This window comes from Lemur catta, chromosome 14, assembly GCF_020740605.2.
Source record: "Lemur catta isolate mLemCat1 chromosome 14, mLemCat1.pri, whole genome shotgun sequence".
In the NCBI taxonomy this organism is placed as follows: domain Eukaryota; kingdom Metazoa; phylum Chordata; class Mammalia; order Primates; family Lemuridae; genus Lemur; species Lemur catta.
The window spans coordinates 13,796,038-13,822,382 of record NC_059141.1 but is presented as its reverse complement, the minus strand read 5'-3'; the positions used below and the strand labels follow the sequence as shown (position 1 = coordinate 13,822,382).

Genomic DNA, 26,345 nt, shown 5'->3' with positions numbered 1-26,345 from the left:
AGCTGAATTTCAAGTAATTTTCATTTTGTATTTTGTTGATTTTATTACTGTTTCTGAAACTTTTTTTCTAATCTTTGTTGATAATTATGAGGGGGTGTGCCTTTAAAAATACTTCCAAAAACTTTTTAGTTTTTGGCATTGTCCTTTGTTAAAAATTTTCAATTTGTATGCACTCTTAATTTAAAATTGAGATGTTCATGATTACCACATTCTTGTTAGAAAAACAAAAAAACTATTAATGGTATAATACCCCTACGCAGTGATGCAACTGTGTGCTTTAGAGTCCAGACTCCAAGATGAACAGTATAAATTATTAATATGACTATCATTAGTTTGACAGATATTATAAATGCCAGGCCACCTTTTTTTTTTTTTTTAACTCATTTTGTTTGCAAGAACAAACTCTTCAGTGCTCAGTGAAACAATTGAACAGGGTAAAAACTTCTTGAGAGGTGGTCTAGCAAGGTGGATATGAGAATGGACTCTAGGGGGTTTTTAGTAGTTGTGTGACTTTGGACAAGTTCCATAGCCTCTTTATGCCTCAGTTTCCTCATTTAAATTGAAGATACAAATAATAACTAGTACCTACCTTAAAGGCTTATCATGAGAATTATGAGAATTAATATATATATAAAGCCCTTAGAACAGTGCCTGGTCTATAGAAAGTACTATGTAAGTGTTTGCTATAAAATAAATTCTGTCATAAATCTCACAAAGATGCTGATAGTCTGAACCAAACCAATAATGGGAAGGCAAGGGACTAGAAAATATACTTCTAAGAGATTATCCAACCATAGACCATTCCCAGGGACGACAGAGAGAGAAGGGCTTAAGTGTGAACCTAGCTACATATCCTGGAGGAGGAAGTGATGGGTACATTTGATCAGATCCCTATTTTTGATCACACACAAAAGTGTAGTAGGGTGCTTGATCCCAGAGTTAAGTCCGTGGGTCAGAGGCAGAAGGGAGGGAGAAAAGATGCCAAACAGAGAACTGGAACAGCACATGCTCACCTCTGTAGCTCTTTCATTCTTATCAAAACATCAGTAATCTGGAGTCAGTCACTAATGAATTCATATACCAGGTGTAGCTGTGTGAATTTCAGCAAATTAACCTCTTTGAATTTTAATTTCTTTATGAAATGAAGATGATGATAATAAGACTTCTTAAGGCTGTTAAAAGAAATAATCAATGTAAAATGATTAGCTCATTGCCTTAAATGTAGGAAGTTTCCTGGGTGGTTATTATCACCACCATCCTCATCATTAATTGGTATGTAAAATCCCAAACACTTGAATCCTGACTTGACACAGCCTCTGTTTCTATACTTTTTCCTCCTTCCTCAGGTATCTAAAGGAAATAAGTACAGAGTCCAGGAAACAAATGCTCACACTTTATTACTGTGAAGATTTTGCCTTTGTATAGTAATCCTGAGCTAAACTAGTCTGACCTGTTTAGAGAACTAGATAATGGAATTAAATTTGATTTTTCACTCAGATACACACCAACAAAGCACTCCTTTGCCAAGACAGAGCCTCTAAAAGCAGACCAAGAAAAGCAGATGTTTTTGTTCCTAAGACTTAGAGCTAAATTTGCCCAACTCATCCTTCCCAGATTTTCTTAGAGTAGGACATTCATGTGAAAGAGAAATAAAGAGGTTGTATTTGGGTGGGAACAGGGTGGCAGACCAGTTAGGAGGTAATCCTTGCAGTAATCCTTGATGGTGACTTAGGTCAAGGTGGAGGTGGTCAGAAGTGGTCAGATTCTGGATATATTTTGGTTTTTTTTGTAGAGCCAGGGTTTTACTCTGTTGCCCAGGCTGGTCTCAAACTCCCATGCTCCAGAGATTCTCCCATCTGGGCCCCCCAAAGTGCTGGCCTTACAGGTGTGAGCCACCATGCCTGACCAGATCCTGGATGTGTTTTGAATGAGGAGGCAACAAGATTTGTTAATGGATCATGTGTGATGTATGAGAGAAAGGAGGAATTAAGGATGACTCCAGGTTTTATGACCTGAGAAGCTGAAAGGATGGAGTCCTTTTATTTTAATTTTCTTGGTCAACCTTGCAGTCTTCTTATCTACAAGGTCTTAACATTGGCCAGGCCTGACTTCTCAATGTAGATAAGTTTTATAAAAATCTATGGTTATGTCCCTCGATCATGATTCTTGGTATAAAGGGCTTATACATCTCCTGTTAAATTAACCCTTAGGTGTTTTGATGTTTTTTAATGTCATCATAAATTTTGTTTGCTGATATAAACCAATAAATAAAATTATTCCTGCTTATTGACCTTATACCCCAAAACATTGCAAAATTCATGCATGAATCCTAGTAGTTTCTCTGTAAAATTTTAAGATTTTCTATGTACATAATTTTGTCATCTTCTAATAATTATAGTTTTATTTCTAATCTTTAGGCTTTTTGCTTCTTTTTCCTACTTTGTTGCACAAACTAGGCCCTCTATATGTGCTAAATACAAGTGTTGATAGTAGGTATCTTTGTCTCATTTTTATTCTTGGGGGAATGTTTGCAGTATTTCACTATTATATAAGATGTTTGCTGTAGATTCTGTTGTAAATATTCTTTGTAAGATTAAATAAATTGCCTTCTGATCCTTGTTTGCTGAGTTTTTATCAGGAATGGAAGCTAACAAGCTTAAGAGATGTTGAAAGACCTTATTTTTATGTGTCACTTTAAAGTTCTCAGCCCTATCAGCTCCCAAATCCTCTTCATATAATAAACTTTATGAAAAGCCTTCTTTACCATACCTAAAATGAAATTCATAGATCATATAATCCACCTATACTTACATATTTGTAAATATAAAGAAATAAGCATAAATATATAATAAAATAATGTATTCATATGTGAATGTTCTGGCATGACTGTACTGTCATACAATATATTACCTATCAAATAGCCAAAGCTATTTTTAGGACGGATACCAGTCCCATTCAGAATCATTGTTTTAGGGGATGATGGCACAGCTTCCCATTTATAGCAGACTTCTTTGATTAGTGATGAATCATTGGTACTGTTAGGAAATACCAATTGTCATTAGGATAATTTTAGGGCTTCCAGATATAATGACAAAAAAGAGAACAATTCTCTTGTGATATCTAGAGGAAAGTTTACTCATTCAACAGATATTTCCTGAACATTTGCCATGTGCCAGGCACTATTCTAGATGCCTATAATAGAGCTGTGAGTAAAACAGCTATGTGCTGGCCCCTCAGACCTTATGCTCAGTAGAGGAGAAAGACAATAAAGCAATAAATAAATATGTAACATGTAAGATAGTGATAAATGCTACAAAGAAAAATCAAGCAAGGTAAGGGGCTAGAGAAAAACGGGGTATGTGCATGTGTGTTGTATTAGGTAGGGTGAGCAGGAAAGAAACTTGAACAGACACCTGAATGAATGCTAGGATCTGGAGACATGGTTTCTAGGAAGAGGAAGGAGAGAGCACGCTTGGTATAGAAGTTGAAGAACAGCATTTAACATGTACCAGGCCCCAAGTTAGGCACTATACTTATGTTGTCTTACTCATTCTTCCCCAAAATCTTACGAAATAAGTGATGATAATCCTCATTTTACAGATGAGGAAATTGAGGCACAAATTAGAAAGTAATGCAATTAGAATTCAAATCCAGACCCAGCTGGTTACAAAGCAAAGGAATTAGATGAAGAAATGCTTTCAGGAGCCCTCTTCTTTTAGTGTTTTATCACAATTACTATAAGAATAATTTAGTTCAATTCAGAGAAATGGGAGAACTGGGTAGAGGACTTGAATACATAATTATTTATAGTTCTTTGTGTAGCATTTTTAAAGTATTGAACAAATAAAGGCTTTGGAATTTTATGAATGGAAAACATTCCAAATTAAGTTAAAATGAATAAGATTATTCATTTTGTGGACTTTCTATGGCTTTTGTTTGTACTGCCTACTAAGGTTTTTGTTTTGTTTGGTCATTTCCTTAGTTAATAATGCCGTTGACTAGGCAGAGACATAAAACTCAGTCATTTTCATTGGTTAATGCTAAAAAGTGTATAATCTTAGATTTGTGGTAGATTTAACACTAATAATTCTAAAATGAATGCTTTCTTAGGTATCAAATATTGTCTGTTGGTAATACATGCATTGTTAATGTTCACTGTAAAATTAACAACAGACTTAATTAAGTAGAAGACATTGTATCACACTATTTACCCTCATTGATGTCTATTCAAGAGCTGTTCAGTTTGTAAATGTATTTCTATTCCCCTAATACAACATGTTGTAAAATTAAGATCCAGATTCATTAAATAATAATAATGGCTAACATTTGAGAGTTGCCTCCTCCAAGCATTATTCTAAATGCTTCACATGCTTTGAGCCTTTCATTTGGGTGTCAATATATCTAAAATAACAGGGAATATTTTATTAGCTTAAGTTTCCTATTCATTCTACTAGTCTCAGATCGTGCCTCTAGAATAACTGAAGGAACATTGTAGTATGTTGAAAGTTAATTATGGAAAGCCTTTGACCTAGTTTTAAAGTGATTAACCAGAGACTGAGTCCCCAGAATATATGGACGCCAGTGTCACTTTTAGTATAATTTATGTTTACAAACATACCTGAGTATAAAAAGTAAATTAAAATAAATTACTTTTTTTAGATTTTATTGGATAGCAATTAAGAACACAGAAATAGGCAACATGTGAAATGGTTCAGGGCATAGATTTTTCTGTTGGGCTGCCTGGGTTCAGATTCTAGTTCCTATGTTTACCAGCTCTGTGATCCTGGGAAATTACTTAACCTCTCGCTAAGCCTCAATTTCTGCATCTGTAAACTAGGTCTGCTAATGGTACCTATCTCCAGGGGCCTTCAAGAAAGTATGAGTGACAATTTCCATAAAGTACTTGGCACATAGTAGCCACAATTTATTGAGAACCATCATCATCATCATCATTGTTTTATTGTTAAATTAAAAGATACTAGAAAGTAATGTAAGTTAAAGGAAGAAAAATTTCTTTTGGACACAAAATACCTGAAGTTAAAGGAAATACAAATAAGATAGCCTTTTACGAAGATATTTCTTTTAGCATAAGATATGTCTGACCAAATTATTTTAGTTAAAATATCTCAATTACTTTTTTCCCCCACATGTGAAGCAAAGAGATTTATTGAAGACAAAAGTGTAGAAAGTATAGTCCACTCTCAAGATGGTAGACAGCGGACTGCTCTAAAGGAGGCATCAGCTTCAATCAATTTCTTTTAAAAGTAACTTTGGAACATGTTTTAAATTAAAATAATTGAATATTTTAAAAGTAGAATTAATTTGAGAAATAGAGCTTTGTCACATTGTAATAAGTTGTGACATCGGTCTCTTAAAAAATAGAAAGTTAATTATTTTAGCAAATAGAACTATATTGTAATATATTGAACTCTGACTTTTGTATGTCAGGTATATTTTTTTGAAAAAGAATGGATTTTTAAATAGCCATTTTATGTCTCAGTCTCATATCTAGTACTGTGGTGTCAATACACGTTTCTTAAACTCTTAAAATATACAGTTTCTTCATGGAAATTGTTCAAAGAACCTATTTCTAAAGCTTATAACTTAGGTGGTTAGCTCTAGGTACTTGACTAGCAAAGAGTCTCTTTGGAGAATATGTGTCAGCCAGTTTCTTCTGTCACATAAAATAAGAAATCAGATGTTTAAAGAACACTGTGCCCAAAGATGCAGAGGTAAATATTGCTATTAAGACTGCTTTGGATTCCTTTGAAATTGTCGCAGGTAAATTACAAATCTAAAGAAATAAACCATTCACAAAGAAAACAAAATTTTCAAAAACCATTTAAAACATTGCAAATATTGTTTTATTAGATGATTTATAAACATGTTATCTTCCCTGAATTTAAAATTTTGAAACAGAGTATTTGTATTAACCAGATACGTATATAATAATGACTATTTATTTTTATAAAGGTTCAGACGTCCAAAGAGATGACATTCTATGGATTGCCATGGCAGGCACTCATCAGATATGGGCACTCCTATTGGACTCTGGCAAACTGCCCAAGAAAAAGTAAGTGGCAGCATCTCTCTTTGAGTAGACTGTACTACTTGGAGTTCACAGAATTCTCTTTCCCAAAGTCACCATATCCACACAGCTCGCACCGTACTAGTCAGGATATGCTAGGTTACGCTACCATAGCGGACAGCCCAAGTTCTCAGTGGTTTAAAACCAGGCTTATTTCTTGCTCACTCACATAGGTTCACTGGGGAGCACTATTCTGCTGCCCCAGCTGACGAAGTAGCCACTTTCTGGAGTTTGCCAGTCATCCTGGCAGAATGAGAGAGAAAGAGGTGGTAAGTCACTCACTGGCTCTTAAAACTTCTACTCAGAAATGACACATATCACTTCTGCTCACAGTTCATCAGCCAGAGGAAGTTTTATGGCCATACTTAACTTCAAGGTAGGTAAGAGCAATCCTCCTGACCATCCAGAAGGAGAACTGGGAATATTTCCTGCCCCTTATCTTCTAAGACATAGCTCAGATATGTCCAATCATTCATTCAATAGGTGAGCACCACATAGCAGGGTGGTTAATAACTCAGGTTTTGTAGTCAGGCCTGAGATTGAATCCTGGCTCTGCCACTTACTATCTGTGTGAGTTTAGGAAAGCCACTTTAACTTCCTAAGCCTCACTTTCCTTATTTATAGTATGTCATAGGCTTGTTTTGATGTCAGAAGAGCTCAGCATAGTGCCTGGCATATACAGTAAACGTAGGTGGCTTTGCTACCACTGTTGGGGCTATAAAGATGAAAGGTTAGTGTCTACAAAGTTTCTCATATCTTTTCCATAGAGCCTTTCCTCTTTCCCCTAACACCCCAGGCAGATGTGACCATATTCTTCCCTATGACCTCACTGTACCCAGTATAAAGTTACATCACTGCACTCATAAGTTTGCCTGCCCTCTCTCCCCCTCCCTCTCTTTTTGATTGCACTTATTTTGAACTATTCCTTCCTACTAGACTGTTAAAGGAAGGGACCATGTACCTAGCACAGTATCTGGGTCATAGTAAGAGCTCAGTAAGGGCTTGCAGAATAAATAAATGATAGAAAGTTAAACTAGAAAGGCTGTCAAATAACCATAGGAAGTGGTCATCTCAGTTACCTTTATCAGTAGTAAGGAACAGTAATATAGATAATCCAAAATATCAGATTTTCCAGATAGTGTGTATATGCGTGCATGTTGCTTTGGAACACATTTATGTTTTATAACATTTAATCATTAACAACTATTTATTAAACACACTGTATGCGAGGCACTATGCTGGGCAATAGAGATGACAATGATATGCTCACTATGTTAAGGATAAAATGAAAAGATGTGGTTGCTGTCCTCAGTGGACTTACAGAGGAAAAATCAGATCAGCAAGCAATTTAAAAGTAGTGTGTGTAAAAAGAATCACTGCAATAGTGCCTTAAATTAAAATTGTTCCTTATATAAGTAAGAGAAACACCCAATGTCACTAAGGTTTGAGGTGTCAAGGAAGGCTTCCTGGAAGAGGCTGCTAAACTGAGCCCTGACAGAGGAGTGGGAGTTAGGGAGAGTGGGAGGTTTTCCAGGCAGGAGTTGACACTAATGATGTCAGTAGAAGCCAGATCATGCAGTGCCTTGTGAGTTCTTTTAAGAGATTTGGACATTCTACAAGCCTTTTAGAAAGTTTTAAGCTGGGACATGACATGATTTGTGTTTTTGAAAGAATGCTGGCAGCACTCTAGTGGGACAAGACTGGAGACAGATACCATTGAGGAGGCTATTGCTATCATCCAGGCAAGAGATAACAATAACCTCGACAGTGAGGTTACCAGTAAGATTTTGGTGAGGCATAATTGTAAATAGCAAACAGAAGTAACAGAGGTTGCCAGAATATGCTGTTCTGGGTGATGGCTGATTTGAACATAGATGGTCAAGAGCTCCCTAGATTTCCTGACAAGTAGAGCTGTCACTGTCATTCATAATAGGAAAATAATCCCTCAGATAATATTGACCTGCCTCTTAATTTTAAGGATATATTAGCTTTATTTATTACTGATCTTCAGAGGGTAATGACCCCTAATGTTTTAAAAGTCACTGTTTCTCACTCTTTTTTATTTAATTAAGGGAACTCGTTTTTTAAAGTGCTAAGACTCCTTATAGTAATTACTTTTCAGTTTATTTGTTTTGCGTATTAGTTAGTACATGTATTTTTCTAGCTAGCTTATTTCTATAAATTCCTTAAAAAGTGGCCATATTTTATACACGCTGTATTCCTTTGTCTCTGTCCCCTGCTTCCTGCCTAACTTAGCATGAGGAACATATCAACCAATAAGTGATAGTACTGTTACACTTTTGCATGTTGTACCATATTTGGAAATGATATACATGTAGTCTTTCATTTTGCATCCTAAGTCAGCTTCTTCCCTTCCCTCAACATAACGCAATACTGTGTCCTCCTTACAATCTCTCTGGCATAAACTTAGAAACCAAGGGGTAAAACTTTTCTGCATTATAAAAAGAATCATTGCAATAGTGCTTTAAATAGAAATTTCTCTGCTGTATATAAGAAATTGATTTGTACAGTTAATTCATTAAAGCAGCATAATCATCCAATATCATTTTCTTAAAATGGTGATGCCTGACCTATCTTTCAGAAACTATTCTTTAGTTTCCTTTGCTAGTCACAAAACATTTTTAATGAAAATTTAAGCTTTAACCTTTCAAAAGCTACATGATCTTTTTAGTTCCCTTTTAGAACCTAATATTATTAATATATTGAAGCCAAGAAGAAGTCAAGAAGGTGGGAAAATAGCTATGTCATCAATAATCTGATTTATCTTATAATTCTAACCTTGTCAGGGATTTCCTGTCTGGCCTTTGAGAGTAGTTTCGGGTTTGTGTGTGTCAAAGAAAAGTAAAAAGGTCCCTACACAGTGGCTAAATAAGTTAATGATTGGAAAAATGACAGTGAAAGCTGACTTGCACAATTTAACTAGGCCAAGATCACTAGTTTTATTTGTTTGTTTTTTTCCAATGTTTATCACTTTTGATTTAATCATTTGCATTCATTTATTTAATAACTGAATTAGCAATATACCACATGTTGACTCTACCTATGAACTTGTCTTTTTCAGTGAGTTAAAAAAAGGAACTTGCCTTCGGTTTGCTGGAAGTGGAAATGAAGAAAATCGAAACAATGCATATCCTCACAAGGCAGGTTTTGCCCAACCTTCAGGCCTTTCTCTGGCCTCTGAAGATCCCTGGAGCTGCCTATTTGTAGCAGATAGTGAGAGCAGTACGGTGAGAACCGTCTCGCTGAAAGACGGAGCAGTGAAGCACCTCGTAGGAGGAGAAAGAGATCCCATGGTAATGACAGTCACTCTTGCGCAGTGTGCTCAGACATTGACCAAGCAGGCAATTTCCTGAATTGTTTAAAGTTAATAAGATTTGAGAGGGATCATTCTTAGCCCATCCATGAGTTAAAATGGAAGTCAAACCAAAGTAAATGTGAATATAAAGAAACACAAGTAACAAACCATCTAAGAAAAGTAAATTGACTCTACTTGATTGCATATAAATGTTGAGGCTTCAGGGCAAAAGGGAGGATGAAATGTTGATTATTGGAGAGAAGAGAAAAGTATAAATTAGATATTGGACAGTGGGGTGGAAAGAACATCCGACCAGCAGACCTAACCCCTTCCTGACCCGACGTGTGACTGTTGTGAGTAAAACTACAAAGCACCACAAACTAATACAGATCAAAATTCTATCATTTTTTTTCTAATCTAAGTACCCAGCCCTATTTATATGAAAATCTGGCCTTTTCCCCTTTTAACTTAAATAGCATATACAACTATCTTAATTTTCACTTTATATTCTAACAAAGCACTGTAAAAATTGTAATAACTGCTGTTTCTTTCTTTTTTAAAAAAATGAAAGAATTTATTTGCTTTTGGTGATGTTGATGGAGTAGGAATCAATGCAAAGCTTCAGCACCCCCTTGGAGTAACGTGGGACAAGAAAAGGAACTTACTTTACGTGGCAGACTCCTACAATCACAAGGTGAGTCTGATATAATTATAATACATAATACCTTGCTTTTCATATGTGGTATTTAAAATGCTGAAAGATCTGTGAGCCTCCTACAACTGCCACTCTAAGATATAGAGAGGAATAACAGTCCTTGACGACTATATGGCAGCTTGTTCTGTTCTTTTCTTGGTCCTTTCTTTGCTAAGAGGTTATGATGATACCCTGAACTAGGGAAAGCACCAAACCAATTCTGCTATCTGTGACCAAAAGTTGGGAATTGCAACCTATCAAAGCTGCTTAGTAACACATTCTGTAAGTAAGAAGGCAAGTGGCAGGGAAACTGATATGTCAATTAGCAAATGAACATTTTTGAGCTGCTGGGTAGTTGCAGTGCCTGTTAGCAAATAATTTTGTTTTCAGCAAGATTTCCGTCAGTTTAACTGTTTCAATTTTATTGGATTTTCTTTTTTAGAAAAATTAGTGGATAATAAATATTAATACAGTACTTTGTGATGAGAGACCATAAATGTAATATAGTTGAGCTCTAACTAGCAATCATTACATTTAGGAAAGGTAGCAAATCCTCAGGCAACACTTAGATGCTCATGAGGAGAAAGTTCAGTTGTGAAAGTGTGTCCCATTGTGAAGAAAAGCAATACAATTTAAATTTTTTTTAATTCCAAAAATAATTTTTGAAAGATTGCTTCTAGAAGACAGGATATAACTAGGGGTTTTACATAGTTTTTAGCTCTTAAAATAGAGTCTCCCGTTAAGACTGATTTGAATGTTTGGCTTTTCAAGAAAATATGGAAATACCTGTTCTTTTTGTGAGATTTATTGTGAATACTAATGGCAATCAGAAATTCTCTAATTTGCTTAATACTACACCGTTCCGTACTACAAACATGAAATCTTCAGATATACAAATTTTTGTTCTTTTTTAGATTAAAGTTGTGGATCCAAAAACAAAAAACTGTACAACATTAGCAGGAACTGGAGACACAAATGATGTTATCAGTTCCAGTTTTACCGAGTCAACTTTTAATGAACCAGGAGGCTTATGTGTTGGAGAGAATGGTCGGTTGTTATATGTAGCAGACACCAATAATCATCAAATTAAAGTGATGGATTTAGAAACAAAAATGACTTCTGTGGTAAGTAATCTTGAAGTATAAGTTAAAGGGTGTGGTGTTAAGAATGACAACTGAGATCCTCACAGCACTGACAGAGGGAGGCATTTGTGGGTAGGCCATTTCCAGCATAGTAGAGTGGATGCCTGTGTTGTGGTTTTGGTATCCAGATCAGCAGGACTGCTTTAAGGATATCCTGTTATTCTTAAAATAAAAGTTCCATCTGTGCTGAGAGTTTGAGAAAGATAATGGAAGCTGGAGAGAATTTGATGAACCTTCAAGAAAAAAAGGGAAAGTAGTCAGATCTGGTTTTAAGTGTATGGACATACTGACACACACTACATACATATACCATGTATGTAGTACCTTTAGCTTTTTGTTTCTATTTTTTCAGTGATCCTTCGGTTAATGTGTAGTTTTGTTTCCCATGGTGAGTCCATTACCAAATAATCTTCCAAAGGAAGCATTAGAAGCCACATCTCTCAAGACATTGAAGACAAATTGGAAGAAACTTACATAAGTTATAATTAATTTTTAAAGCTACAGACATGATCTTTTATAGAATTTTCAAGGAGAAATGTCTGTTACAAGCTACCTCTTGATGTATTACTTTTACCAGAAAAAAATGCAAGACTTTTTTTTCCTAGAAGTCTACTTATTTGCAAGGTATAGGTTTTAAAATAAAAAACACAGGTTACTATCATAACATGTGTCATTTCTCTTTACATAGATCTCTGACATGATGAATAACATCTTCTTATAGTTGACAATGAAAGTTGTAAGAGAATGTATACCTACTACATTTAAATTTATAAAGTTTTGCTTTAATTTCCTGCCATCTATAACCATTGGATAATTAATTTAATTCTGTCTCATTCGTAAGTCTTGGTAATTTTTTTTTTTGCTCAGATGAACTATGTTTCTGCACATACAAAATAATCTTTAGGGCATCTAATTAAACACATTCTAATTCAGACTAGAATGGCAATTAGTTTCATTGATACAGAGCTTAATTTTTCTACTAAAGTCTAAACATAAGCTCTCTCACTCTACAGTTTCTATACAGTACTTGTGTTTTAATAACAGTTTTTCTTATTTCCTAGCTTCCCATCTTCACATCTGAAAATGCTATGGTAGATGGCCCATTCCCAGCAGAAAAACAAAGGACATTACCCAAACTGCCTAAATCCGCTCCAAGCATTGGGCTTTCCCCCATGACTGCCTGTCCTGGCCAGACTCTTCAGTTCAAACTAAGATTAGAACTCCCGTCAGGAGCAAAGCTAACTGAAGAAGCACCCAGTTGCTGGTTTCTATCAGCTGACGGTATGAGAATAATCTGCAGATGCAAATATCTCATAAATTCTCAGTGTTCAATCTAGTAATTTTTTTCATTTGTTATGTGATGTTTTTACTCTAATTGGGCAAGATTTGCATGATTCTGTGAAACAATGAATCCAGATCTGACTCCACTTTAGCAGCTGTCTTTAGTCTTCAGGATTCTTACCTCGCTTTTATTAAAGAACAGTGCAACTCACCAGAAGTTACATGTCAGTTGCCAGCACTATTTCTTAGAATATAGATTTTCTTATACCTCTTCCCTTTATTCTAACCTTGTTCTTCATTCTGTTTGTGTTCCCAGAAAGACCCTCTTGGAATTAAAAAGTCTGAAATAGAGAAATAAAGTGGAGCCTTCTTATTTGATCTTTTTCTATACCTCTTCCTTCCAGTCCCCTGTATGGATTTCTCTCTTTCTTCTATGTGTATGAATCACAGTGTGAACTAGCTCCTTATTTCATTAATGGTGATAAGTAATAGTATACTGCTTGCCTTGCAGTAGTGTTTTCCATCATCCCTAACATAATGGACAATAATTTTAGAGTGAGATATTAGTGGTCCAGAATGTCTAAATTATGATCTCTTGTCTCTAATGATCTTCCTCTGTCCTAGTCTCCCACGCTCTTTCACACTTTCTCACTCAAGTTTCCGTTTCCTCCCCAACTCCTCCTCCCTCATTCCCTCTCACACACTTTTCTTTTGTACATTACCCAAATCCTAGCTTCATGCCTTTTTACCTTCATACATTCTCAGGGCAGCAGCTACTGGCCTGGAACTATTAACTCAGGGTCCAAACCAAGAACAAAGAGATCTTGATATACTAGCTGGGAGGAACTGCTAGTTAGAGTTTAGGAGGCTGGTTCTGGGGTGATTGACTGAGCCTGTGGCGAAACAGCCCTCCTTTCCCTCCCCACAAGGGAGGGGGCTGACCATATAGTACTAGGATGTTTGGAGCTTAGTCGACAGAAGAGTTCTCAAATGCTGGCCACTCCACAGCCTTCTGTAATAGGTTCAGAGCAAGTCCTAGACTACCAGTTTAACTGTTTTGTGTCCATAAAGTCTGAAAGATTGGATCAATTGGAAATCACTAATTTAATTTCTCTGTGTAATTAAATAGCAGTGTATTGATATTTAAACTGGGATGTTGACAAATTAACGTGCTTATTTTAACTCTGCATTGTCACAAATTAATTAATATTGGTATATTATTGGGATATAAAATACAGGTAGTATTAAAGAAAGTGAAGTAGATTGTAGGGAAAATACTTAGCTGTTTTATCACTTGTGTTAGATATTAGCTCCATTTTTATTGTATAAGGGCAAATAAGCTTTCAGGCAAGAATCCTAATAATTTAGGGTTTTTGAAAATTATTTATTTTATAGAGTACATTTGTACGCTTATGGTTAAAGGACATTTTCGCTTCTTAGCTGGCTATTTAGAAACAGAAACATTTATTTTTAACTGAATTTTGGTCTGTATCTTAAAGTGGTTAGAATATGTGAAAGTTTTAAGCCAAGAAAAGGCAGCATAAAAGTACCAACATACATTATAACTTCACAGATCTTATGTGTGATGTATATGAAAAATATCTAAAGAAACATTTTCTGTTTTATTTCTAGATTTGGACATATTTTAAAATAGCACCGTTTATTACTTGTTTGACTTAAAATAGAAGTTCTCTACTAATCTCTTTAGCAAAATCAAGCATTAAATAAAAGATACTCCTGTCCAGGAATAAGCAAAGAAAGCAAAAGAATTTTAAAGAGATTTTTAAAATAATTGTTTAAACACTTCTATGTAAAAAGCTCTGCACTTAACTCTTCAGATTCTTACCTTTTACCTTCTCCTTACTCTCATTTAACATCTTTTTCTCAAATTTGATTTTGCAGTCAACGAAATATTAGAAGCAATAAGCTAAAGGAGACATCCAGAGGACTGATGGAGGCAGGTACTCTGAGTCTGGTGACTCATCCTGAGAACAGAGGAAAGAGACAGCAAAGCTAAAGAGCAGACGTGGCATTTTATCACCGCTCAGTAGATGGCCCAGATTTTGTACAGATGCCCCGAGTCACTGATGAGTCGTTGGATTATGTTCAGTGTACTCTATTAAAGACACGTTCCCCAAATGCTGGCTCTTGGTATCTGCCACCCTCTTAGGCTGAATGTCAGTGGAAGTCTGTCCTCCCTCCGTATGACATGTATGCTCCTTCTGAGAGAAGGCTAGAGATAAGTGAAGACATTTAAAGAAAATTTTAATGTTAGGCTTAAAAATTTTTAGTGGTTTATTAGATTTTTGTTATATAGATAATCTGTATATTTAAGTCTAGGAAGAATTTTATGTATTAAAACGAGGTATATAAAATCTCTAAGTATTTATATTGTTTGAGCCCATGGAGAATTTATATGCAATGGTATGTGTTTCTAAAGAAATCTGTGGATTTTTTTTTTATTACTATTTTTGGATATTCAATAATTAATTCATCATTAGAAGGTCACTAAGAGTTGTACATACATTTGTATTCCCTAAAGCTTATTTTGTAAGTTTTTATGTTATATCCCTGAAGACTTTTATCTGTTTCGTAAAAATGATCTGTTTTCTTAAGTGTCCTGTTTATTTCTAAACTTAATGGGTTTCATTTTTAACTTTAGAGATTAGGGTTCTATAGCCATATTTGTAATATTCAGCTTGATTTCAATAGAAATAAATTTATAACTTATTTTACAGTGTCCAAACAAAAGAAGAATTATAATAATTAGATAAAATGGTCTTCAGAGTGGGAACTTCTCATGAGTGGTCATTATATCTTATTTATATTGTATTTATGTCCTTCCCACAGAATACAATGCCTGGCACTCAGAGGCTTTTGATAAATATTTATTGATTGAATTAATAAAGTCTTCATAAGATTTTTCTGATTTCCTCCTTGTCTTCTTACGAAGTCTTAATAATTTACTTTTTTATTTTCTAGGCAATGAATGGCTTCTTCAAGGGAAGATACCATCTGGAGACATAGAGAACATTTCCAATCAGCCGACAATTTCGCTGCAGATTCCTGCTGATTGCTTGTCACTTGAAGCCGTTGTATCTATCAGTGTATTTCTTTATTACTGTAGCGCAGATAGCAGTGCTTGCATGATGAAGGCAATTTTGTTCAGTCAGCCTTTGCAGATAACTGATACAGAGCAAGGTTGCCTGGCTCCAGTAGAGCTCAGGTATGTGTTTTAGCAAGCTAGCTGGCAATCCGTCACCACAGCCCCCACTCTCCATGCTTACCATTACTGTAACTTATGAAAGAAAACTATTTCTGCCTCTGGATACCAAGACACCCATTGCACAGTTCTAGCATTGATGTTAAAATAAAGCTGTGCTCCTTACTTTTTTATTGTAAACAGATTCCTTTGTTCTGGCTGCATACTAGCTAAATCATTGATCATCATTTGGACCATGACATTGTAATCTATGCTGCAGTTTGGCACAAGACTGAAGTCCACACTATAGGAGAGAACATTATCATAAGATAATTTGCAGTGACTACTACTAATAATAGTACCAGGTATTTCAGCTAACTTTTTCTACCTTTATTAATAGCACACATGAATGTGTAAATTTCACAGTAACTTTAGACAGAACTTAAGCTTCAGTCCATGGTTGTGTAAGGACACCTGCCGTTCAAGGCATAAGGTCTGTTGTAAGCCAAAAAAAGAAGTTTTTTCATCACAGTATAAGCTTAAAAGAGTGCATGTGTGGTAAATATGATCTTTAGTCTCTTCTGTGGTTGTCTCAGTTGAGATATTTTTAAGAGAGTTTTGATCTATTTTCATCATAAATTATTTGTTTTAACATATTATTAATGCCTTACAACTTTATATAGATAAAGTTGAACATAGAACTATTCCTTTAACTTTGTTTTTGAATGAACACATTCTTACCAGGTAACTAATGAATCCCCAGAAATATTATGACTTTTAAGGAAAAAGGAAGTTAGGGACACATTACTGTCTGTGATAAAGAATTTATTGTGACAGCTGAGTCTGATGTAAATGGTTATATATGTTGTTTTGGAAATTTACATTTCACTTGTAAGCATTGAATGCAGATTTATTGGGTTTGGTTGTGCATTTTTTTGGTTCCCATATTCAGAATTTAAATTACCATTTATTGTGATGTTTTTAAAAATCGTTTTTGAGCCTTCAAAGTGAAATTTTCAATGTGAAGTACTTTCATGCTATTAATAGTTATATATATCCTAATATATTATTCTCTAAAATATTAAGGCTGAAACAGTGATTTGATGATACTATTTTTTGATTTTTGGTTTTTTTAAACCCCAAGAGAAATAGCCACTGAAGATAATTGAAAAGTTTTTTTATTATCAAAATTTATCTTTATAACTATTTAAAAGCCTATTCTTGTTTTTCCTAAAACTGATTCAACGTATTTGTGATTTAATTAGCTTACAAGATTATTAGAAAAGCAGGTGAACCATGTTTATTTATTCAATAAATATTTATAGACAATATGGCATAATATGCTTCCCTCCCCCTCAAAATCAGTACTAGATTTAAAGTATCTGCCCATTTCTCTATAGTTTTTTGAAATATAGTTTTGAAACATAGTTTGTTTTATTCATAAGGTTAGCTAAATCTCTAAAGTAAGAGATTGTATAAATCATGACTTTGATTTAGTTAGTAACCTACTAAAGCTATTTTTTAAGAGAAGTATAAATGTCAAATTAAAAGGAATCCTGTTTAAAATTATATGTAATTACCTCATAGCCTTTTCTCTTCACAGTCAGACAAATAATGTTCTGTTAAAAAAGGATGTGTAACGTTCATATTCTCTTATGGAGAATAGGCCTTAGTTATTTTTTGATCTCATTTGATTTATTATATTTCTCATTTCTAGTTGGACAGGATGAGAATATTTTGGGTCAAAAATTTCCTGTTTAAGGACATAAATGGTTTGTTTCCCTCTCCAAAAGAAGTATATACACTTTTAACTTGCTAATTTAGAAATACTGGATAATCTGATTTTCAGTATAATACACACACAGTATGTGTGTGTAAATTCATGTAAATTGAAAATCCAAAAATATTTTTTAGAATCTATTAATTCTCCTTTGTCTACACAGTTTTAGGTTACACTCAAGATTATACTTTTCTTGACTTTCAAAGTATAGTTTTTTTGAACATTCTTATTCTTACCCACTGTCAGTCTACATTGGTTTTTATATTAAAAATATTATTTATCGTGGATTAGTATGATGTTGAATAAATCACACTAAAGCAATATAAATAGGTTCCTGGAATTTATGACTAGCTTAAAGCTCTTACATAAGAGGAAACACTAGAAAGTTTATTTTAAAAACTTCTTGATCCATATCTGCCTTCTGTTTTCTATGAGGATTTCTGTATATTTTTAAATTTTCCCTTTTTTGTCACATAAATTATTATGTCCAGTAATAGTTTAAAAAGTGATATTTTAGTGTAAGTCACCTTAATGTCACCAGTAATGTGGCATTATACACACTTTGACATAATACCTGAAATCTTTGCCTTAAATTATTCTGCCTATTTGTCACTATTTTTTCTTCCCCTTTTGTGATATCATTTCACAAATGGTAGAATTTTTTTCTGAATTCATACTCAGGACTGATATGATTCCTGTAAATGATTTTGCTTATTTTGAATATTCTGTCTCAAGCAAATATTTAACCTATTCATAAGGCAAAACATTGCAGTTTAATCACTCATAAGTCTAACTTTGGCAGAGAAAATTCTCTCCTTTAACTGTTCTAATAATATATGATTTTTATTAATATTATAGTATTATCAAGTCTTCAGAAAGTGATAAACCTAACACAGCCAAAAAAAGTTTAGTATGTGTGTAAGAGTATCTGTGTGTAGTGTATATGTATATACATGTGTGTGTATATACATACAAAGATACAAAGATCAATTCAAGAATTACTTTTCTTTTATGGCCAATATACTTTGGAGCTAATACCACGGAGATAAGTTATTCTTTGCTTGTTTTGCTATAGTTGGAAAATTTGGGAAGATACTGAAAATACATATCTCTATAATACAATAATTTCTACCTTCCAAACACTTACTGCAATTTATCTCTGTGAATTGAAAAGACTTGAGTGCAGTCATTATATTTGGCATGTTTAACAACAATCATCAAAACCTAACTAAATTCTGTAGTTCACAATTACATAAAAATATATGCAGAGGGAATATGTCTGTAATGGTTCTCCGGAAAGATGGAATTATGGATATTTTTATTGTAATTTTACTTTTCTGCATTTATTTTCAGTAAGCAACGTGTTATTTTTAAAATCAGAGAAAACTAAAATTTTTTAAAGATTTAAAGTTAACTGAATTGTAAGCACTGATATAATAACTTTTTTAAAGTCCCTTTTATTACCAAAGATCAGAACATAGTTCAGAGTCCTTTGATCTACCAGTTCTCTTTACTTTAAGTATGTGATTTAATGAAGATAGAAATGATTATGGCTTTTTTGTTCTGGTGTTTTTATTGTGTAACATAGTATAGTGGTTAAGAGCCAGGACTTTGTGGTGACCTGGATCTAATTCTATAAAATGGGGCTAATATACCTGTTTCATGGGATTTCTATAAGTATTTAATGAAATATTGTTCGTAAAGCATTTAATAATTAATGAAACTGGTAATCCCTTGGTTAGTTAATATAATGGTAATTTATGCCCATAGACACACATGACATGACATTTTCTTTGCATCTGCAATTTCTAAAGGAAAATATTTCTCCTAACAGCTATTTGTTAATATTCTCTGTAGAGTTGGGGTTGAAGAAGCATATTACTATTTTGTAAACAATATTGTAGTAATAAAGCAGCATACTTATAGTTTTATTAAAATTTTTAAAAAGACCTTTTGGAACTGGGGGTAATAAACTTGCTTTGAAAGGGTCCAGACATACTCATCCTGAACCACATTCCTACCTGTGCCCAACAACTTGCACCAGAATACTTACGTCTTAACCAAAAAGTTTCACTCTGGTGGTGCTTTACAAAATCTTCAAAGTGCTTTCATGTATATTGCCTCACTTGAGCTTCAAAATAACTTTATAAAGGAGACAGGTAGATGTTATGTCCATTTTGCAGATGAGACAGCTTTGGAATATTGGTGACATCAGAAAGATCCCAGAATAATGCCCAGTGCCTAAAGTGGCTCCTGGTGCCAGGAGGTGCTCAATTCTGTCAAATGATTTAAGAGTGAATAGTGGATCTTTAATGCAGGCACAGGTCTCCTAATTCCTAACTCTATTCCAAGATATAGAGGGAAAACAAACTGCTAAATTTAAGCTTTCAAATCAAGTAATAAGAATCACAGTAAATTTTTTGAGTTTTTACAATTTGCCAGCACTTTTCTAAGTGCTTTACATGTATTAACTCATTTAATCTTCACAATAACCTTATGAAAGAGATACTATTTTTGCTTAATTGACTGGTCAGGAAACTGAGACACAGGTTAAGCAGTTACAGCCGCATATCAAGAGCACACCTTTAGGAAGTGGCACAGCCTGGATGGGAGTCTGCTCAACTCCCTGCTGTATTGCCTCTCAAAGTAGTTTGTTTTTTTTTTTAAACATAAATATTTCAGAACTTTATATAGCAACTGATCCATAGAACCCCAAAAGTCCTCGCAATGATGGTTTCTGAAATTTAAATAAATCCATTTAATTAGATGACTTTAATTATTGTTTCTCAAAAGATTTTATGTACCACTCTTTCTTTATTTCAGATATTATCCAGAGTTTTTCTTGGCAGGTGGATGTATTAAAGAAAGAGCTTTCCAGTGTTAGTCCCAACAGTGCTGTTTCAGTTGATCTTCAAAAGGTAATTAGGACCTTGTCATAAAGAGTCACTGAATTCTTAGCACAGGACTGTCTTTGACCCTAAGAATCTTACTCATATTTAAGAAGATTTTGTTTTATTAGCCAAAGTGAGCTCTAGAAATATAGTCTCCTTTCTTTTTTCATAAATAACAGTGGTATGTAGACCTCCCCTAAATAATTCAAATATATGCAAGTCTATTATAGTAAAGTTTTCAGCAAGTTCAACCTATTATTCCAGCATTAGGTAGTATTAAAAAAGGAATGAAGCAAAGTGCTACATACTAATGATTGTGATTCATGATCATCCACATACAGAATGCAAACATCTTTTCATTGCTAAATAGTTTGCTAATTAAGTAATATGGTGCAGTAAATAATTTGTTGATTTTGTTATAAAATCCCATTCCTGAAGTCCATAAGGAAATGGATATCAATTTAAGAAAGTGATAATAGTGTCATACTTTAAAAGTAGAATTCACTGTTAATTACCAAGATTGCCTTTTCCTCCACCTGTGGCACATAGTTTATTTAAATGAAGAATTACTGCTAGCCATAAGTCACTATTTTGTCCTGAATAGTTAAAAGTTTGCTTTTCTCTCACTTCTTTGCAATAGGATAATATAAAGAATTGTATTAAAAGTTAGAGGCTTGACTAATCTGCCTATATGTATTCCATAACTAACAAACCTTGGCCTTTCCACATATTAGACCTGCAGGTTAGACCAGCTGTCTCTGGCTCTCAGATGGCTGATCTGGTCCCAGAGAGCCTGGGTAAAATGGAACAGGAGGCAGCCCCACTCAGCTCTTCTGATTGTACCCCTTCCATTGTAGCCCTTCTTAGTGTGCTGGTTTAGTTTAATTATTTTCAAAGGTTAGAGTTGGAAAATGAAAACCTTAGATACTTGTTATGGAATCTTTGCCTAGTTATAGTTATTCATTGTTTGGTGTGTTCCTGTTCTTCACTGGCATGTCGCTCTCAAGTGTACCAAAGGACATTTTATTCTGTCGAAAGCAGCAGGACCGAAAGGAAAGTATCATAAGCGTTTCCAAATATACTTCCCTACGTATACCGGCAACTGTATACTAAAAAGCACTAAGCAAGTACAAATGAGCACTAAACAGCCTTATACCAAAAAGCATTCTTGTAGCTGTCAGGGCATGGTGTGAATTCCTTTCTCTTTAAACAGCAACTTAGAGGCCTGGTGGTTTTAAGTAATATAGCGTTAAGCAAAATTGTCAGATATTTTTTTAATGTTGAAAACTTAAAACTATAATATAGACAAACATAATTTACTACCTTTTGCTGTTTTAATATACTTGTTACATATTTCCATTTGAAAGGTGAAAGGATACCTCATAATCTGATGCTGAGAAACAGAGAAAAAAATCAGCTCTCAGATTTAAATATGCCCAATTTTAGTAGGAATAATTATCTAGTGTGTGCTAAGCTCATGGGAAATACATGTTGAAGTAAATGTGACACAACATTAGCTGATAGATTATGCTAATGAAGGATAAAAATAGACATGTTCCTTTCTGAAAATTTAGGACTCTGCCATGCAACTATTTTCTGCTTTTAGAATTTATAGTCATTCTTCTTAGTCTCACCAGAAACATATTCATTCTTTGAGCATGTACAGGTATACCTGGTGTGTTTGTTACACTTTTCAAAACGCTAGGAAGTTTTTCTCTGTATAGAGTTGAAATGTATTGTTCATGCATGCCTATTATATTCATCATCAGTATATACCTGTAAAAGCTAAATTACCACTTCCTCTCCACACCTTAGGGTTCCCTCTCATTAAAAACAATAGTAGTTTCTATAGAAGTTTCAGTGAGGAACTATGGTTACACAAATAACAGACAAGAAGAATTTTGTTATGGTGAGTTTTTTCCCTAGAATTCCTAAAATTTTAAAGGAAGGGAACAACAATACCCTATGTGAGTTCAAACTAATTTCTCCCTACTGTGAGGTATACTATTCTAACTATATTTTACATAGGTTAATATTTTTTAAAAGTTTGAATTCTCACTTTTAAGGTGCACTGAGAGCAGTTTAGAAATGTTGTAATTGCTGTCATTGCTTTACATGTGGATTATGAACAAATCAAAGTTTGCTGTGTGATTGAGATCTATCTATATTTATCACTGCTTCAAATTGTAACATTTCATAAATTTGTCAAATTTTAGACACACTCTTTCCTGTCTTTTGTGTGGATAAAGTTTGTGGTTTTATTTCTGAGATTAGAGTTAGTCTGGTATGCTGACTTCATGTCTGTCATTCCAAAGATTTGCTGATATTTATTTTTTTCTCCAATGATTAAAAGTACGGTGAAAATCCAATTTACAGGTTCATGTATTGATATTTCTAGACATGGTCTAGTTCTAAAAGAATTTACTTGGTGTCCATTTTTTAAGTGTTTCATGTAGACAGATTAATATATTTTTATACAACACTGTATTTCTACACTTGTTTCAAGACTGTATTCTTTGGTGACTTTTTCAAGTGCATGTGTTAACAAGACTGTTTGGAATAAGAGTGCAATGGCTTTTACAACTCAAAAGAAGTGTAATACAAACGATCACAGAAAGTGAGAATGGGTTTATACTGTACACGGAAACCTAACGCCTCTTTTCTAAAGCTTTGTACATTTTTTTCAAGAAATAGATTAAATATTTTCTCTCTAACACCATGTTTCTGTTTTTAATATGCTTTCTAAGTATATCAGGAGATAATTTTAATACTTGGAAACCTGTAAGCTATGATCTATTTGAGACTTTGGGGAAATGGGGAGCATAATATTTAGTTTAAAAAAATTCTGCAAGCAAATACTTCAAATCATATAACATAATTGCTATATATATAGGTTTTTAGAAAATATATTGGGAAAGGGCGATATATTCAGTAAATGATACTGGGAACATTTAAAAAGAACAACAACCAACAGCAAAAATTGATTTCTCCCTGACACTATACATACAAAATTTGGAAGGAATTAATGACTTACCGTAAAAATAAAATTACAAAAATGTCAGAAGATGATAAAGGAAAATACCTGTAGTTTTGGCAGTGAGGATGGCTGGCATTCCTGAAAATGACCTAAAACCCAAAAGCACTGATTATAAAGATTGATGTGTGTGACTACGTAAAAATTTTAAGGATCTGTATGATAAAAAAGTTAAAAGGATATAACAAACTGAAAGAAAATATTTTCAAAACATAAAATGGACATAGGATTAATGTGTATCATATGTGAAGAACTCCTATAACTATTAAGAGGAAGACACCCCAGTTGGAAAATTGGCAAAGAATATGACCATGGGATTCACAGAAGAGATTATATAAAGATGTTCAGTCCCACTAAATCAAGAAATGCAAGTTCATTCATTCAGCTATTTATTGAACACCTGTTTTATGTCCAAGCCTCACAGTTAAATTTGAATGATGAAAAAAGCTCAGTCATACACCCACCTGCGGGAAGTGCAGAGGCTGTGTAGGCTGCTGCTTTCCAAGTGATTCTACCAATTCCGTTCACATTGGCAAAGTATGTGAGAACCAGTGGATCCACATTTTCTCCAACATTGAATACAGACTTGTTGTCAGACTTGAATTTTTGCCATTCAAATGTAAGATGTCATCTCATTGTGTTAATTTGCATTGCCATGACCACCAATGAGACTGAACATTTTTCTACCTTTCTGACCCAGTAGTTGCACTTGTAGAAATTATTTCAGTAGAATACTTGCATATGTGCTCAAAAGTGTGTCAGTATTGTAATAGTGAAAAACTGGCAACAACTTAGATGTCTCTCAACAGGGAAATATTAAGTAAACAACAGTCCATCCATACAATGAAATACAATGCAGCCATTAAAAAGAATTACAAACATCTACTTGTTTGTACTCACTTGTTATGTAAAAAACACAGGTTTCAGGATTAATGTGAATATCCATTTTTAATTTTTTTAAAACTAGCTCTATGCATATGTGTGCATGCTCATACATATGTGCATAAACAGTCCTTGCTTTGCACAGTAATGCAAGAGCACAAAAATTATTCAAGCTGAAACTGTGCAAAGGAATCTCAATAATCAATGGGGAAAACACGATTGTTTCATGACCTTTAAAAATGTAAGTGAAAATGTTAAAAGCCCTCTTACTGTCAATCATAAATGTATGGGGAAATGAAAAATATAGTAAAGCTAATACTTAGTGCACCATAATTTAAAACATTGCAAATATTGGGAATTCAAGTTTTTATGTGTCAAAAACCTTAGCAAGAGTATTTAAACAGTGCTTGCTTTCTTCTAATGATATAATTTAAAATAAGAGCAAGTTACCTTTTCTATGCCTGGGCAAATGTCACACTTCTTTCTTTGATGCTTTCAATGTTGTTAAGACATCTCTAAGAGTTCTTTAATGTGTAGTTTTATGCCAGTGTCACTTCCTCTGGTCACTGCATGTTATTCAGCTCATGCACAGACAGCAGAGTGGCCTTGGGCAGATTACTTCATCTCTATGATATTCAGTTTCCCAGCTGTACAACTGGATATTAATACCTCACAGAATTATTTTATGATAATGTTAATGTTAATCATCTTTTCATCACAACCATTTTCCTCATTTATGTTGATAAGTTCAAGTGAACTTATCAAGTGAGTTTCTCTGGCTTCTTATCTGGAGTCTGTCAAACAGTGACAGTATCAGCATTCCTGCAGTCAGCTCAAATTTTACTTCCGGTGTATCCCTTTTCATTTCTTTGCTGTATTTTTTGTGTTTGTTGGCCAGTTCCCTCTTTTGACATTTTTGTAAAAGGTCATATGGCTCTATCACTAGGAAACAAGAAGGCAATATGACTATGCACTTTGCTGTCTGTGCATTAGCTGAATAACAGATGCACAGTGACCAGTCACTGAAAGACTTTGAAAGAAGTGACATTATTGGTTACTGATCATGGGGCACATCTGTTATTACATAGTGATTTGTGGACTGAAGAGCCAACGGTAAAATTTGTACTTAGTAATTACATTTAATAGGCCATGCTAAGTAAAATTTGAACTGTGTTATTTGGAGACTAATGTTTAAACCATGTAACAGAAATTGTGCATATCAGAATTGTTCAAAGCAAGGACTGCCTGCATGTATATATACACACACATATATACACACATGTGAAAATATAAATAGGAAAAAAATAGAAATAATAGGACACACAAATTCCTAGCAACTATATAGACTTGAATTTGGGGAAGAGGATAGCAAGGAACTAGTATTTATTGACTATGTATTTTTGTATTGTTTGAATTCTTACAAATTAATATTGTAATTTTTTAAAACAAATTAAGTGGAAGAAAGTTTACTTCGTTTCCCACAATGATGCGACTTGCTTTGTGTACATTCTGGAAAAAGCCAGAAGGGTAATGAGGAATAATACAAGAGACAGTATGGAATAAATAAATGTTGGCTGCGGGGAAAAAGCCTATGATGGTTATCTTAGAGTATGTGAAGAAAAATATAGAGTGAGAGTAAACTTGCCACACAGCATAGTGTTGTGTCTAAGACACCAACTCTGGCAGCTAACCCGACACTGTCCCTTAGCAGAATGGCCTGGAGCAAATTACTTCATCTCCATCACATTTGGTTTCCTATTTATGCAACTGCATATTAATACCTCACAGAATTATTTTATGATAATGTTAGAAAAACACTTAGCACAGTGACTAACAACTAGTAAATGCTCAAAACGTTGAATTATCCATGCCATGGAGAGCAGTGAGTTTTCTGCCAGTGAATGTCTTCAAATTGAGTCTGTAAGGTAGTCGATCCAAGTATTTATCACAAATGGAACCAGAGGACCTTAAGTTCTAGGACTTTCTAAGAGTTTGATTTGGAATATATATATATATGGAAAAGTAAGTTTGTTTA

General features: G+C 34.1%; 1 protein-coding gene across 8 annotated transcripts in view; it reads left to right on the top strand.

The window, feature by feature from the left end:
* Positions 1 to 23,108, top strand: part of NHLRC2 (NHL repeat containing 2) — a 51,270-nt gene extending 28,162 nt beyond the window's left edge. For 2 of the 8 annotated variants that reach the window (XM_045568852.1, XM_045568859.1), the window contains 7 exons: positions 5,974 to 6,073; positions 9,171 to 9,402; positions 9,976 to 10,098; positions 11,013 to 11,222; positions 12,302 to 12,521; positions 15,504 to 15,747; positions 20,327 to 23,108. In XM_045568852.1, the coding sequence (XP_045424808.1) occupies positions 5,974 to 6,073; positions 9,171 to 9,402; positions 9,976 to 10,098; positions 11,013 to 11,222; positions 12,302 to 12,521; positions 15,504 to 15,747; positions 20,327 to 20,387 (1,190 nt within the window). In that variant the 3' untranslated portion in view covers positions 20,388 to 23,108. Of the gene's footprint in view, positions 1 to 5,973; positions 6,074 to 9,170; positions 9,403 to 9,975; positions 10,099 to 11,012; positions 11,223 to 12,301; positions 12,522 to 14,423 lie in introns of all 8 variants that reach the window. The other 6 variants (XR_006739304.1, XM_045568855.1, XM_045568857.1 and 3 more) reach the window with 6 other exon arrangements.
* Positions 23,109 to 26,345: the final 3,237 nt, after the last annotated feature.